We start from the raw sequence: 16,684 nt of genomic DNA, 5'->3' as shown, positions 1-16,684 counted from the left end.
ACGACTTGAACCATTGCATCTCGCTTCTTACACAAGAAAGATTTAGTAATTGCTTACTCTTACACTCCAGCTAGAACTAAACTCGAGCAAGTTTAATTGTCAAAATAATAAAATATCAACATCTGTCGAAATCCACATTTTCTGGTCTTTGTTCGGGCCTACTGTCGAGCTGTCTGGTCTGTAAAGTTCTGGAAGTAGACTTAGGCCTAATCATATTTCGCAGACTCTTAGAAATCGGGGGATCGAGAAGTACAGTGAGATGTGTGAACTGACATTTTGAGTACATATGTACCCTGGAGAGTTCAACGGGGACAGGGGCCAAAAGTCTACATTTTAGCCATATAGGGTCGAAATGAAACTATATTTTCTTCAAAAAGGGCTTGGTAGACACAAGGGTTGTACTAGAGTCAAAAAAGGTATCGAAAGTACACATTTTGTCAAAATTTCCCCTCGGATACGGATCAAAAGTCTGCATGAGGCGAATCATCGAAACCACGGTACGTATGCGTATGGCGCCGGTTGAGACCTTGGCTTGTTGGCTGGAGGATTCCGATCGAATGAAAAGTGTCGGTAGCTGTAATTATGGCACATGGGGATTCATAAATATCGATAGTACGTGTATAAATAATAATGAAACAAGACAGAACAATATAATACAATTACTTGTCAGTGACATTTCATCTTTGTTTTTTCTCCTTTTTTCTTTTAAGCTTGACTTTTTTGTGAGTAAAGTTTTTTCCGTTGTTTTTTGTGTCATCGTGTCTTTATACCTTAGGATTGACTATCTCTGTAGGCCTACCTATTGTCATGTCTGTTTGACTCTGGCTGTAGGTTACATTGTATAGCCAGAGCACAGCCATCGACTCGAAATTGGGCGGTCAAATTTGGCGGTCAATCTGATGAAAATATATTTTCGACTGAAAACTATCGAACAAAATTCTGTCTTGCCCCTTCTGCAAAAAAATAAATAAATAAATAAATAAATAAATAAATAAACAAAAAAGAAAAAACATTGCCGTGACTTGGAACTTTAATCTTAGACGATTGAGTGGGGTGCTCAATGTGCACCCGTCGGGGACACATGTTCGGACTCTCAAACTTTTACATTATCCTTTTGGCCGACCGCTTGGGGTGGCTCACCTTGAAGCTTGAGTAAATAAAGTTTTCACCGGCTTAGGCTGCGTTCACAAAAAACGGGGGGGGGGGCTTGAGGAATTCAGGGGGGCTTCGAAAAATTTTGGGGTAGTAGAGAGGGGACTTGAAAATTTTGCTCTACCTGTAGGGGGGACTTGAAAATGTTTTGGTTCCCTTTTATGTTTTACATTTTCCAATTCAAAGTTTTTGTAGGTAATTCAATGAAAAATGAATACCATTTTTATGTCATCAAATTGTTGTAATGTTAGTAATAATTTAACAAAATCTAGAACCATTTTTGTTACATTTCATGACTTTTATCTGGAAAAAATCTAAACATGTGTGAGTTGTCGTAAAAAAACAAACGGGCCTAGTAACAGGGCAGAAGCTGCAAATGTTGATTATTTTTGCAATATTTCTGTGCAATAGGCCTATAGGCCTATCAACGACAATTTCTTTCTGTCTACCTACAGCATGCTCAAACACACAATATTCAGTTTGTCGACAAAACCTGTATATATAAATATGTATTAGGTGACAATTTAATTAGAGTCCAGACTGACAGTCAGTTGTCAGTGATACAAATACATGGTACATGTGCACAGGCTGTGATAGCAAGCTGAATACTGGACAGTTCAACATGCTGTAAGGTAGTAGAACAAGAACTCAGTTGTATAAACTGAACAAAAATATTATCAAAATTATCAAAGTTAATACAGCTACTGCCTACGGGCACTGTCACTGTCAGATACTGCCAGCTACTGTAGTATCACTGTTACTGTATACCTGAGCAGTGACAGAGATAGCTCTGACTCTGATGTACGCGGTAGTTGAAGAAGCGTTTGGGTCAAATGACGATCATGACAGTGAAACATAAAGGCCAGGGAGCAACATATGGAAGACCAGGAGAATTGAAAACTTATCGCGAATTTTTGAATTCTGGCATATGAGAATAATCAAATATTAAAGAAAAAAGATGGGGTCACCATTCTTGATTTTCTATATTTTCACATTCTTGTCATAAAATAATACAAAAGTAAAACTTTGAACAGTAAGGACTAAATGAAAAAATATGTGACTGAATGGAATTATTTATTTTTTTAACCGAATTTGCAATTATTATTACACCCAAAATTTCAGAGATTAAAACATTTATTTGATGGAATATTTTAACCTTCCAGTATTGTCAATTTTGAGTAGATCTAATTCATATATGTCTTGTACTTTTGGAACAAATTTTTGGTAGATTACTGTGCTCAGTATTTTACAATATGGCCAGAATTCACAATTTGCCTACTCTCTCATTTTGTGTGCTCTTCGTCAGCAACAATTGACCTGGCCAGAGTTGGATGAACTCAAGTTGGCTTAGACTGATAAATCCAAAAAGTTCACTGATGCCTTTACGATGAATCAATTTAAGAACTTGCCTTAGGAATATGACTTTAAAAACTGCTAATAGCAGGTAGTGTTGGACACCTGTGAGCGGAACGCCGCAATACGTGATTTTTTCTGCATACACATCCTTTACAAATATGTTGGCTTGTGATAGTTGGGGGACTTGAAAAATTTTGATCATATAGAGGGGGGGGGATTTGAAAATTTTTAAGGTATTGAGGGGGGATCTGAAAAAAAATAAGATTTTAATCGCGATTCCTCCCAGAAACCCCCCCCCCCCCCCAAATCGTTACTTGTGAACGTAGCCTTAGTTTTGTGATATTCGGGAATTGTCCTAAGGGATGGACCATTAGACCTTGGGAGGGGGTGGTCACAATGAAATTGTGAATTTTTTTACTATCGTAAATTTCTAAATTTTTTTTTCCAATTGAGATTAGCTGTGCAGAGTAAATTTTCAGATTTATAATTTTTTTTTAGTTCGTCACTGTCTGAAGATAAAGAGGGCAAAGATGTGGTGCGGAGCACCACAAGTGGCCATACAAGCGGTCACGGGGGGAAGTCAGGAGGGGGGTGTCCCCCCTCCTGCCATTGGAGCTTTTGAAAAATAGAGATTAAAATGGCGTTATTTGGTGGCACTTGGGGAGTATTTTTGCGGGGGAAGGTCAGGAGGGGGTGTCCCCCTCCTGCCGTTGGAGCTTTTGAAAAATAGAGATTAAAATGGTGTTATTTGGTGGCACTTGGGGAGTATTTTTGCGGGGGGAGGTCAGGAGGGGGGTGTCCCCCTCCTGCCGTTGGAGCTTTTGAAAAATAGAGATTAAAATGGTGTTATTTGGTGGCACTTGGGGAGCATTTTTTTCAGATTACACATCTTCCTCTGAAACATGGTCTTCTTATTCCTCAGTAGCTTCCTATAGTTTTGAAAATTGACTATTTTGGTTTCCTGGCTTCCCTTTCTACTGCGTGGTGAAATGCCTACATTCACCCCACCAAACATCATGCATATCTCATGATTTACAATTGATTTTGACAAGCTGAGAAGCTGTTTGCAAAATATAGTGAAATTTGCATATTTGTGTTTTTAGAGCAATTGTTGCCCTTTTTTGATCAAAACATCTATTTCTCTGTAGCAGCATGTCCAAATTGATTGGATGTGTATAGATGTGGTGAAATTTCAATATTTGTCTTTTTAGGGCAATTTATGCCATTCATGGTCAAAAAATCTATTCTCTGAAAGGGCTTGTCCAATTTCTTTGAAATTTGCTACATAAGTCCCTGAAGATTTGTTTAAATCATGCTCTTTTTTGTGGTGGAAAAATTCTTCAGATAATTGTCATTCAGCATTTGTTACACACAAACGATTATTCATGCAGATTATTCAGTATTTGCTATCGAGAACTTTCGAAGTTCAACCCTTTTGTGTGTTTTTGTGTTGGGATTTGTTGGATAGATGGCATTCTACGTAGTGTATTGTTGAATGTTAAAAAATGTGTTGCTTTTGTTTTATGAGGCTGTTTTTGAGAAAAAAGAATTGAAAATGCCTTTTTAAAAGCAAAATAATACATAATGACTTGATATGTTGTTTTATCATTATTGACGTGTTTCTACTTGTTCACCCATTCTTGCATTCATCATTGCAATAAAATGCTGTGAAAAAAATGAACCTCATGTGGCCTGCATCTGCTTACCTTGATCTTAAAAGGCAAATACAACTTTCTGTCTTGACAACCATACCATAGTTTCAATGTTTTACCTAGTGTACCTGCTTGGTTTGTACGCAGGAAACAAGTAGAAAATAGGCTCTATAATTTTATAATTTTCAAGTGATCAGAATACAAAAGTCCTGAAAAGATAAGATAATCACAACTTCCAGTATAAGGGATACAGTCACTCTAAATGTATAAATTAAAATTAAAAATGTGCCTGGAGGATGTACTAAAAAATACAGAAAGTTGCTTCCTGTCGGTAAAATCTAAAAAAAATTCAAGATTTTAAAGACTTTTGCAGATTTTTTTTTACGCATTTGTCTTCTTATTTTTTTTTATTTTGCAAACTAGTTTGAAGATTTTTTTTTCCTAACTTTCTGCTCTGAAATTTTTTTTTCTGTTTTTGACCACCCCCCTCCTAAGATCTAGGCCTAATGGTCCATCCCTAAGCTTAAGTTTGTGCAAAATTTGAAGTCTATTTCTTTTTCCAGGCGCGACCTATGGTCCACAGCACTGAATATTCTCAGTTCGGTCGATACGTGGTGCGTCCTACAATTGTACGCCCATATAAACATATGTATAATACTTTGCAGGTAAAAATTGCACGTTTTCGTTCTCTCAAAACTGTTTACTATCCATCATCACCATCTGCCACATCTATCATGTCGATGGTTAGCTCATCTGGATCATGTGACCATGTCGGCCTGTCACGTGGATTTGTGAAACTATCGTCTGCTATCAAATCAACGTCGCGCGCGCACATAGTGCAGTGCAGCACCAGCTGGGGATTGTAATCACGCACTGGCCGAGTATGGAGGTTTACTACATCTTGAGAGACCTTTCCGCAATTCGGAGTGCAATGATGGGACTCGAGTGCACGTAGTTTGAATCCAAAGATCCGTTAGGTATGTAATATTTAGAGGTTATTTACGCAATAGCGTACCCCCTCCCCGTGGACGAAAGGAAACTTTTGGTCGTAAACGTCACGAGGAGCATGGGGCGATTAGGTGGGCATGGGTATGTAAAGGAATACCGTAATTACTTTCGCGTTTTATGTAGCTGCAGTGTAGCAGCTGGAGCAGTGAACGTTTTGCAGAAAATTTTCCTGGGGTTGTGGGTGGCTTGGGTTGTTTTTTTTTTCTCGTATGGGTCTACTGTGACATTTCTGCAGCTGCACTCTAAATTTTGGACCCGGGGAACAGTGATTCATGAGTGAAGTACGCACCATTTGAATACTTCGCATAAGCGCACATTTCATAAAATTCATAGCAGAAAAAAAGATGGTGATCTCATTGCTTTCAGCAAGTTTTGACAAAGTTTTATAAAAATATACCAATCGAGTCAACTTTGCCATTTTGTGCTGCCATCGAAACGGTCGAAACCAAGACGATCTCTTTAATTTTGCTGTCTCGGTTATGTCAGAACGACAGAGTAGCTGTCGGTCCATTAGCGATCTGCTGTGGTATTTTCAGACGGGATTGATAAAGCGCCCCAGCTGTGGTGGAGGGAGGAGAATCCCGTCTGAAAACACCACAGCTATTGACACACAGCTATACTAATATAAAAACAATGCCTTCTTACACAGGTTATCGTAAAGTTGCTTGGATAGTCGTTCCGAGGCGGGCGGCCGCAGGTCGCCGTTTACTTGGAAAATTTTCCAAGTAAACGGCGACCTGCGGCCGCCCGCCGCGGAACGACTATCCAAGCAACTTTACGATAAACAATGCCTTCTTATTCTTCAACTTTCAGTATATTTGCTGTGGCACGCATAGATCATCATGGCTGGGAAATTGCATGGTCCTTGCGGTCTTGCAAGGGAATTTCTGTCTGAAAGTGTGAGATACTGTTTACACCAACTGTACTCTGCAAGTGAGTAATATTACAGAGCTAGAGGCTTAGAGTGTCGTAAATATTAAATGTGAAGGTTTCACATACACATCGTCACATACCCCTTCCCCATCTCTTCTCAGCGTGAGAGAGATCTTGCGGCCGGTGTGCAAGCAAGTCGACATTGACTGTTTATGTGATTTCGATCCTTTGTTGTCCTCTGAACTTGGTTGTGTTTTAAAAGTTTTCAATGTGTTCAGGGACAAAGCTGATAAAAACTGAGGTCGTTGGAACTGCGCTTTGTTTACAATTTACAAACAATATATTTCATACATGATATCAAGATGCATCACGTCAACATAGCTCGAAAACGATGTACATTACCGCAAACATGTTTTAAATTTCATCAATCGCCAACGTACCTTGGATACAGGTATGTTGGTCGCTCCTTTCTTTGAGCAGCGCAGTTCAAATGACCCATTGCTTTAAGCTATATTTTACGTCGTTACAGATTCATAGCCCTGCCATGCCACTCCTTTGGCTATAAGTGTGTCGTTAGCATGCCTACCGATCCACAGCAACATTTTATGTAGCTTATATGTGGAAAATACATACATTTGTATAAGACAATGCTGAGAAAAAAAAAGGTTTCCTCTACAAGCCTTGGAAAAGTTTGTATTTACTGATATTTTTTGTCCATTTGACACCATGAAAATCATCAACACAAAATGAGAAACTGGTAAATCATATATTTTAGCTCTCATGCGAAGGCAAGTTTGTCTTACAAATTTGTCTTCCAAGTGAACAATTGGTAATTGGTATTCTTACTCAGCAATCAAAATTCCTGATAACTTATATATGACTGTTTAAAATTTCAGAAAAAAGAGTTTCCCTTAAGTCCATGGACACAAGGTACACCTGTTGGAAATGACTAGGAGTCATTTAACATAAATTATCCTCTGAAATTTAGCGTCAAGACATTTAAAGAGCTGTGGTTTCAATCGTTAATTGTACTCAAATTTCAGAAATCTGAATGAAAGTTTGTTTTGAATTATATTCCTCAGAATTTAGAGTGTCTGGTACCCAGCTGACTCCATTCATTGTTGTCATCAATGAAATTAAGGTAAAGAAACATCAAAGTGTATTGAATATCAAAATAAGAATCTTTATATCCTGTTTTTCAGTTTTGCGAAAAATGAGTAGTCCTTGAAGGTCTTAGTATTAACTGTCAAGTGTGCCATCAGAAGCCAAAATGTTAGCATATGTCATGCACATTTTGTTATTTTGTACCTTTAGAATGCAACTATCAGTTCCTACCAGATATACCCACTTCTATTTAATAATTTTGGAAGTAGAACTAATATGCCTCCCATTTTCAATGTTGTAATTATTGGCTTTTCATTTCTACAATTTTGCCATCATTCCAAAGACCACCCATCATATTTGATGTAGATAACTCAAAGTTTGTTATGATATCATGCAAGACAATCAATATTATTGAATTGCAACAAGGGATAACTGTGGAGTTACATTTTGCATTCACCAATCTAGCTATTGATTTCAGCATTTGCCAACAATTTGTTTCTTTCCACCAGAAAGAGTATGCAGATAATCCAGATGTATTTACACACTTAATTGACTTACTCTATCAACTTGACACTGATACCTTTGAAGGTCAAATGAAGTATGCTTTGGTAAGGACTCTTTCTTTGAAATCATCTTTCACTTGCATAATCTGTGGGAAAATGATGATTCTCAGATTGGAAAATTTATTGAATTTCAGTATTTTAACCTGAAAAATGCAATGTCAATATTTTACTTTCCAATATCATCAGTATGATTATCATAAAAATATTGTCATAACCACCTGCACCATTATCATCATTGTTATTGTTGTTCTGTGTATTATTTTTTGTTATCAAAGCATATCACTACCAATTGTATCAATATCTCTGTTTGGCCCTTCTCATGATGAGCATGCACAAATCATCAGTTCATGGGTATATCAATTTAGAAATGCAAGTATGAACTGCAGTGTTAGTAAGAGCACAGAGACTGATATTTATAAAGGCTTTTTGATTAGTTTTCCCTCTACCACACATTTACATTGAATCATCTTGTTTCTTGCACGTTGGTCAAAAGGATACTTGAGCTTGTGCAATAGACTTGCTTATTGAAAGAAAAGGAAATGCTATAAGAAAGTGTATTTGTAAATTAATTTTAAAATATTTATGATGAAAAATACCCCAAATATAATTTTTGTTATGATCCAAACCATTATCATTCCAATTTTGACAATAATACAATTAATTATTAAGTAATTATTATTTACGTTGCACTTTTGTTAACTTTGGGCAAAACAGTAAAATCATTTGGTCACCGGCATTTCTGCTGCATCGTAATAAATACTTTTTTATGTACAAATGGGAACACATTAAAATGACTGAACACTGTGAAACAGCTGAGTGAACCGTAGGCCAGAAAATTTTACTTTAGGCCATCCCAATTATAATAGAATATTTAACCCCAGTAAAAAAATCAGGAAATATCAGACAGCTGGGTACAATAAAAATACAATGACAAAAGTATATCGAAATGGTTTGAAAGTAGGAGTCAAAGTGAAGACAGCTGCTGATAAAAATATACTATAGCTATCCAACAAATTTGTGGATGTGTACAGTATTTCCATCACTTTAATATCGTGATTATTATTGTTGTTGTTGTTATTATTATTATTGTTTTTAATTTAGATTAAGAAAAGAATTCAGTACCTCCTGAAGGAGCAAACCATACTTGCTGATAATTTACTATATGTAATACACGAGACATTTGATCTAAAGAGTGGGATTATGACATTGTATCCTGAGAGCCTTGGATTACTGGACGATGAAAGGTAAATTACTAGCAAATGTTAATCTGTCAGTTAGAACCAAAGAGTGATGTTGCTATAACTGTCTTGATGATACAAGTTGTGCCGATAATTTTCTCTGTAACTGCACTTGCCTTGAGTATGTGCAAAGATGCCATAATGGAAAAAATTCTCTGATTAATTTGGTTTAATATTCTGTGGTTACAATGATCTTTTCATATGAAGGTTACAAATCAGTAAAAAATTGTGTCACCTCCTGAATTTTTAAACGCGGCATAAGATAAACATAGGGCCAAAGTCCCTGAAGCTACTATAGACATGGATACAAAATTAAGTATTTCCTGACTGTATGAAATTATCTCACTAAAGGTCATCCTAGGGACCTGTAAACCAAATATTAAAGCTGTCTGACCAGCGGTTTTGAAAAAGCAAGCGACTCAACAGTCGACAGAGCTCTGCTGTGTTATGTAGAGAATAACTTTTTGTGACACATGTATTGATGAAGAAGGTGGATATCTTTGATAGCTCATTTCAGGATGGCCTGACCAAAAATGGCAAAATTGGCTGCAAAAATACAAAATTGAAGATTTCATAATAATTTCAATATATTACATTTAGATAAAGCCTTGGAACCTGTATACCACATATCAAAGCTATCAGATGAGCAGAGTCGCGTTTACGCAAAAATCGTGCGTATTTACGCATTGAAATTGACTCTCTACGCATTTTTTTCATTGTTATGCGTTTTCTATACGCAAAGGATAACACCGAAAGCACTCCCCACGACTGAGCTTAGGCGACAACCAGACGAAATTTGTTGCAACACATTTCTGTCAATCAGTCATTTTGTGTGGAAAGTTTCGGATTCTCTGGGCGTTGTCTGAAAAATCGGCATCGTAGTCCACACGTTATCACGTTAGGCACGTGATCATGTCAGCTGTGCCTATGAATTACGTTGCTAATTTTCAGGCGAGCGATAGTTTCTGAAAGTGAGTGATTGACAGAAATGTTGCGACAAATTATATAAATGCCACCCGTGCACGATCATCGCGTCTCGCTGTTCCCAAATTTTGATCAAGCACACATGCAGCATGGCGTCGAAGCACCAGTCCGTGAAAAAATGATTCATCGGTAGAGCTCGTCAGAATCCCGATAAATTTTGAACACTGCAGAAGTGTCCGGAAGGTAACTGGTCGTTTGGCACCAAGTCGTTTCGGCCTCTCAATTTCGGCCCCAAGTCACTTCGGCACCGCAACCCAAGACGTTTCGGCATCTGTGTTTCGATTTTTTTCAAACTATTTAGTAATTGACTGATCCGTCATATTCGTCAGCGTGACCTTTGCGTTCTGACCAAAGCGCATTTTGTGTGAATTTTTCCGTGCTGTTTCGTCATCTCTTTCAAACTTTTGCAGTGTCCGGCGGCTATTGATATCGATAAACTTGTGTCACAGATTTGAAAATGATATGAAGTTTTTTCTTACGGTCTCTTCCCATGTTCTCACAAAGATTAAAGCATGTACGTGAATGTTAGTTGACACTATACTTATAGTACTTTGATTTGTAACATTACGCTCCAGCACTAGTTCCCACAGGTAGCCTTCAGCGGTGCCGAAACGTCTTGGGTTGCGGTGCCGAAGCGACTTGGGGCCTGAAATTGGAAGCCGAACCGTGCCGAAACGACTTGGTGCCGAAACGTCCAGAAACCGTCTGGATAAGCTGCCATAACTCTAACTTTTGGTTGCCCGATGTGTTTGACGGTCGCATGTATACCCTTCGCTGTTACGTTTCAACATTGTTCGAGTTGTTCGTTAAACTGTTTTCATAAAATAATGTTACATCGTACAATCCGAATATGTAGTGTAGGTTTATTCAACGGCACATTGTATTTTGCAGTCAGTTTTTCATCAATCGAGTGCGGAAGTGAAATTACGCACTCAAACCCAGCCATTACGCAATTTTAGCAGACTAATGCATATGCCGTACGCGAGGAGAAAAAAGTCACCGCGAACACTGATGAGTAACTTTTGAGAAACAAATATTTTGATAAAAAATGGCAAAAATTGACCCAAAAATACAAAAATTGAAGATTTCATCAAATTTCAATATATCACACTAAGACAACTCCTAGGAACCTGTATACCAAATATCAAAGGCATCAGACAAGTAGTTTTTGAGAAACATATTTTTTGACCAAAAATGGTGAAAATTGCACCAAAAATACAAAATTGCAGATTTCATCATATATTCAATATGTCATATTTAGTTCATCTCTAGGAACCTGTATACCGAATATCAAAGCTGTCAGACGAGCGGTTTTGATGAAAAAAAGTTTTGACCAAAAAGGACAAAAAAATTCCTTAAAAATACAGATTTGCATATTTCATCACAATTTGAATAGATCTAACTTTGGTTATCCTTAGGAACCTGTATACCAAATAACAAAGCTGTCTGACCAGCGGTTATGAAGAAGAAGATATTTTACTAAAAACGCCTTTTTTGACGCTAATTTGCATATTTTCAACAATATAACAAAATTAAAAAAAGCTTTCTCATAATTGTATTTTTCATCTACACAACAAATATCAAATCAGTAAGTACTGCGGTTCTCAAGATATTTGAGTGGATGGATGCCACACAAACACACATACATACATATTACATACAGACTGATGACGGACGCCGGACGGATACCCATCCCAATAGCTTCTATAGACTATAGTCTATAGTAGCTAAAAAGCGTATGTGTGTACATGTTATTGTAGTTGCGTTTTGACTATGATGTCTTCGCTAGGTGACTGGGTGCCGTACATTGTGAGTTCAAATCCCATTGAGAATTAACTGAAATTACTTGATGACCAGTTTTATCTTGCCCTGAAAACTAAAATCCTGAATTATGCTAGCTGCATTCTTATTATTATTATTTTGCAGAAGGAGAACAGCAGATATGATTCTAAATACAGTAACAAGATCCCATTCTGTGTTGAAACAACAGAATCAACCAGTTCCCTTTTACAATTACTGCAAACCAGCAGTTAGTACCTACCTTGCATCCTGCGGAGTTCCTCAAAAATTTACAGCTGCTGTCAGCTGTGCACAAAGTAATCCTTTGACCTCAGTTGTATCATTACCGTGTACCCAATCAGCTTTAGCAGCAAAGAACAATTTAACTGATGGACTGATGACCCAGAGTGTGGAGAAAGTTCTCTTTGCTCCCAATGAATTTGTGAAAAGTCGACAGTTGTACGATAAGGTCAGTGTATTATCATTCAATCTTTTGTATTTTTAAAAATTTATCTTTTGACAAAAGGTGCATGTGCAAGTAAAACTGATAACTGATGTCTGTTTGCAAATTATAGTATATGCATAAATGTGTCCACAATATATTATCCAACACTCTGAAGATTACTCATGGGAAGTTATCAAGATGTGTGCATCACAGGTGACACAGAAGCATATCATGTCAGGGAACAACAGTCTGTTAGATACTTTTGAGCTATAATCAAAAATTTTTGTGACATACTGATTTGTAGCATACATATGAAGTATACATTAACATGCACTTTAAGTTGGAAGTCAGAAGCAACATGAAGTTTCAAAACTCATCTAAACAAAACAATATAATTCAAAATTTACTAAGTGATTTTGGTGTTTCTTTTACCCAATACCACACACTCTCTTATGTTCATGTCGCATGTATTGGCAAAAAGTGAAAGAAAAATCATTTCAGGTAGAATGCGCCTTGACAAATATTTGGACTAAAATTTTTACAATTCTTTTCTGATCTACTATTGTGAGGGCTCATTTAAAGCTCTTGGGGTAAGAAAGATTTTCACCACATTACTTTTTTAAAAGTCACAAATTTTGTTCCCTATAAAGTTAACATAGGAGTGGCAGCCATTTTGAACTTCAAATACCTGTCAATATTTTTATTCTTGATTTGATAAGAGAACGGTTGATGGTTTCATTGAGGAAAGTTTGGGCAATTACTTTAAGTCTTACTTTCAAGGTGCATAATACCTTAAATTAATCTCTTACAGACCCCACTCTCTTTGCATGCACCAAATCAAGTGGAGATCTTGGGTTGTACCAACAGCCTCACAGAGAATATGGAAGATTGTATGGATAATAAGACACAAGTAGACCAAGTACAATCTAATCGTACTAGCATCGTGCACTTGAAGGAACAAAGAGAAGAACTAACAAAGAAGTTGAAAGATCTTCTGAAGAGAAAGGAATCCAGCAGAAATGAGCAGGTAGATGACGACATAAAGCCACAAAGCAAGAAAAGTGAAGTAAAGCAAAAGACATCAAAGAAACCACAAACCAGAAGTGCTACACGTAAAAGAAGCCATGAAGAGGAAGTCAAGTCTATAAAGAGTCAAGCTGAAAAGCATCGTGAAAATCAAATGACTAATTACAACTCAAATAAGCGTAAAGTCAATAACAACAATCAAGAATCATGTGTTAGCTCAGATACTGGCATGTCAGAGTTCACCATAAAAACTTTGAACAAGTCTTTTCCATATGCACAAAGAGTCACCATCGCTGATGGTCAAATACACAACATGACTTGTGAAAGTAAGAAAAATGATTATGAAGCCATGGAAGATGATCAAACCAGTCTCTCACTGTATGGTATAACGAGGCCAAGCCCTCTGGCATGTCTACACAGGATGGTTTCTGACAAACCAGCTGAAACATGCATGGATGTACCTGTAGATTACTCTTTCGGGAAAAGAATGAAGACCGAAAATCAGGAGGTATCTGATACAAGCCTATCTGGTGAGGGTTCTGACACACCTCACAGTTCATCAGCACAGTTGTCTGATAACAGTGAGTATGATTGCCTTATATTTCAAGCTGGTGGAACATCTGATCATTCTGGTATTGAGTCAAGTAGTGGAGACGATGAATATCAAGCACCCGAGAACTCTTTCCAGAAGCTACTCATAGATAATGCCAGACCTGAAAAATCAGAGATGCAACCTAAGTCATCATCTTCTAGGAATACATCGAGACGTAAACATAAGAAAAGAAAGCTTCACTGACAGCTAAGGTAAAAGGTACATTGCTACATCGCTTGTGGTTGAATCAAAAGTTGGCAAGCTATGCTACCCTATGCATCCACAGGCAATAGAAGTAATGTCAATACATTTTGACAGTTCAGTTTGTTAGTTCCCATTCGTCATACATGTATATGGGTAGCTCTTAGGTTAAGTCTGCATATGTCTGTCTGTTCAACTAACGATGCACCAAACCTTACCTTGAAATTTGTACTGGGGTGTATCAACATTTTCTGGACAGGCAGTTTTTCAGGTTGTGTACTTGTACCAAATATTTGCAAATTTGCTTAAAAAGGTAAACTTTAAAAATATCTTCAAAAGCACTCATCAGAAAATATTATTTAGTATGGTATATAGGTCCCCAAGGATGGGAACCACACTAAGGCTTTTTGAAATGACAATGAAATATGAATCATATGTAATTTTTGAGTGCAATTTGTCTGTTCATCTTCAAAAAATTTTACAATCTTCTCTGAAGCTACCAGTCAGATGGCTTTGAAATTTGTTTTCTAGCTTCCTAACAATGACCTTGTTCAAGTTTGCTCAAATGATGATTGGGACAGATTTTGATAGATTTTGATCAACACGTTTTCTTCTCAAAAAGTACATATCAGTTTGATTTGGAAGTTCCAAAGTTATTTCTGGGAACATACAAATAAAATATCATCATTGAGTGACATGTCCTTTTGGAGAAGAAAATGTGTGAACAAAACTGGAATATTGTCCCAATCATTATTTTATTTCTGGGAACATAACACCCATTCATGTTTATTGATGGGCAAAAGGAAAGCTGAAGGCATAGCCATGTCTCTTAAACTTACCGGTTATTTTACTTTCCTTATTCAATTTCTAGCCATGCACAGTGCAAATGATCACTGTAGTTTATATACATTTCCTTTGCTCATGGGTGCCACATGTGATTGATCTACAAAACTATACACCATATATTATATTAAAATTGATATATCTAATAATATATTCATGTTATACTCTCCTCAAAATCTTTTCAATGGCTGTATATTGAGCAACAAATTTTGGCTTTCACATAACAGAATGAAATGCCATGAACATAGTTCTGTGGCCAGAAAAAAGTTTTATTGCAACTTCAAAAGTAAAGTTTGGTTACACTTGTAATTTATGCATGTAAACTGCATGAGCCAACATTTTACACATGATTAAAAACTGTTTTATTAATTAATATTATATGGCAGACTCATTTGTTATCTTACTTTTCATATGACTGTCAGTATTTCAACTGATGTGAAAAGCCACTTTATCAAATTCCTCTGATAAAAATAAATCAATGTTTCTGCCAAAGTTTTCTCATTGTATCAGGACTCTTAAAACATAAACAAACCAAAAGCATGGTACCACAAATCCAGCTTTTACATGTTCAGATACTTAGGCAACTATCAACATTGCATTCAATGGTCATGATGGTGATAGAGTCGGTAATTACAGTCATTATTACAAAAGTGATAACATTGTACATGGCACTGAACAACTGCAGTCCTGCTTTTATGTACTTGCATCATAACACCAACTTCAGCAATACAGAAAAGAAACCAATGACATGATCACTACATTCATGTAAATAACTTAATTTTTGTGACATCATTTTGTATCTTCATTGTTTTATGATGATCAATAACAATCAACATGTATCAAGGCAGAGGATTACTGCTGATGTGACACAATATAGGCTCAATCCCATGATTCCATAACTAAATTCCTTGTCCAATGGCATGAGGTATATTCAGATGTGTATTCATCCTGCTAGGCCTCGATTGACAAATTCTGCCTAAATTGGTTTCCATTGAATCAATGACAATATATGAACTAGATTTACCGTCTAAATTGAGGAGTTGCCAACACTGTCGGACGTAACTACCAGCTGAGCAGTATTATCAGTCGATTGCAAAGAAATCAACTCTGCAAAAGTTGAAACACTGTCTGGAAGGAGGTCAGATGTAGTCAGAACAACATCAAATACTTTCTTGTAATTCTTTGAAGAATTGTCACATACTGCACCAGATTGAGGGTCTGCAATTCAACCAGCTCAATATCATTGTTGATAATTGTCCCATTGACCAGCGCAAAGAGGGCTATGCACATCCCGTGTTTTTCAAGGTTAATGTAGGAGCTGGGCATCTTTTCATTCAAACATACTCCCCTGACATATGATGTACAAACTACCGGTGCTCCAGAATGATGTCAGCATTTTACACATGTAACTCACACTGACATCAAAGTTACTCTTTACGGGCTTAAGATTTGGTTCACAGGATGCCGTCATGATGGTCAGGTAAATTCACCCAGGTAAAGTGGTCACAGTGATCAGAGTTGTAACTTTTTCATGTAAAGTCCTGTCGCATTAAAGTTTGATGTGTTGAGAAAATACTGGCACATTTATTAATGACATACATGTGATTGTTCATCAGTTAAAAAAACTTGCAACGCCACAACCGTTATATGTGTATTTAAAAATAGATTACATTTGACTGCAAAAGATGCCTTCTGGACAGTTTACTGGATGTGTGTGGATGGGTGGTGCTGTTTTAACTATGCATGGCATCCTTCCAGACGTTTCAACTATCGCAGGGTTGATTTCTGTGTTACCAACTGATATTACCGCCTAGTCGATACGTACGCCTGACATTGTTGGCAACTCCTAAATTTAGATGGTATGTCTG

General features: G+C 37.0%; 1 protein-coding gene across 2 annotated transcripts; it reads left to right on the top strand.

Annotated features, from left to right (window-relative positions):
• The first annotated feature begins 4,690 nt into the window (after nt 1–4,690).
• Nucleotides 4,691–15,574, top strand: LOC139121560 (transcriptional regulator ATRX homolog). 2 transcript variants are annotated; one of them, XM_070686568.1, is made up of 8 exons: nt 4,691–4,825; nt 4,909–5,137; nt 5,982–6,101; nt 7,124–7,182; nt 7,655–7,753; nt 8,810–8,952; nt 11,857–12,178; nt 12,966–15,574. In XM_070686568.1, exons 3-8 carry the CDS (start codon nt 6,011–6,013, stop codon nt 13,974–13,976), a joined length of 1,725 nt encoding a protein of 574 aa, XP_070542669.1. In that variant the 5' UTR covers nt 4,691–4,825; nt 4,909–5,137; nt 5,982–6,010; the 3' UTR covers nt 13,977–15,574. The 2 variants fall into 2 exon arrangements, with proteins under 2 accessions (XP_070542669.1, XP_070542668.1); XM_070686567.1 differs by lacking the exon at nt 4,691–4,825 and having other exon boundaries at nt 4,903–5,137.
• The last annotated feature ends 1,110 nt before the right edge of the window (nt 15,575–16,684 follow it).

The sequence above is a fragment of the Ptychodera flava genome, chromosome 21 (assembly GCF_041260155.1).
Source record: "Ptychodera flava strain L36383 chromosome 21, AS_Pfla_20210202, whole genome shotgun sequence".
Lineage (NCBI taxonomy): Eukaryota > Metazoa > Hemichordata > Enteropneusta > Ptychoderidae > Ptychodera > Ptychodera flava.
Note: the sequence above shows the minus strand (reverse complement) of the source record. Positions and strands in the feature narration are given on the sequence as shown.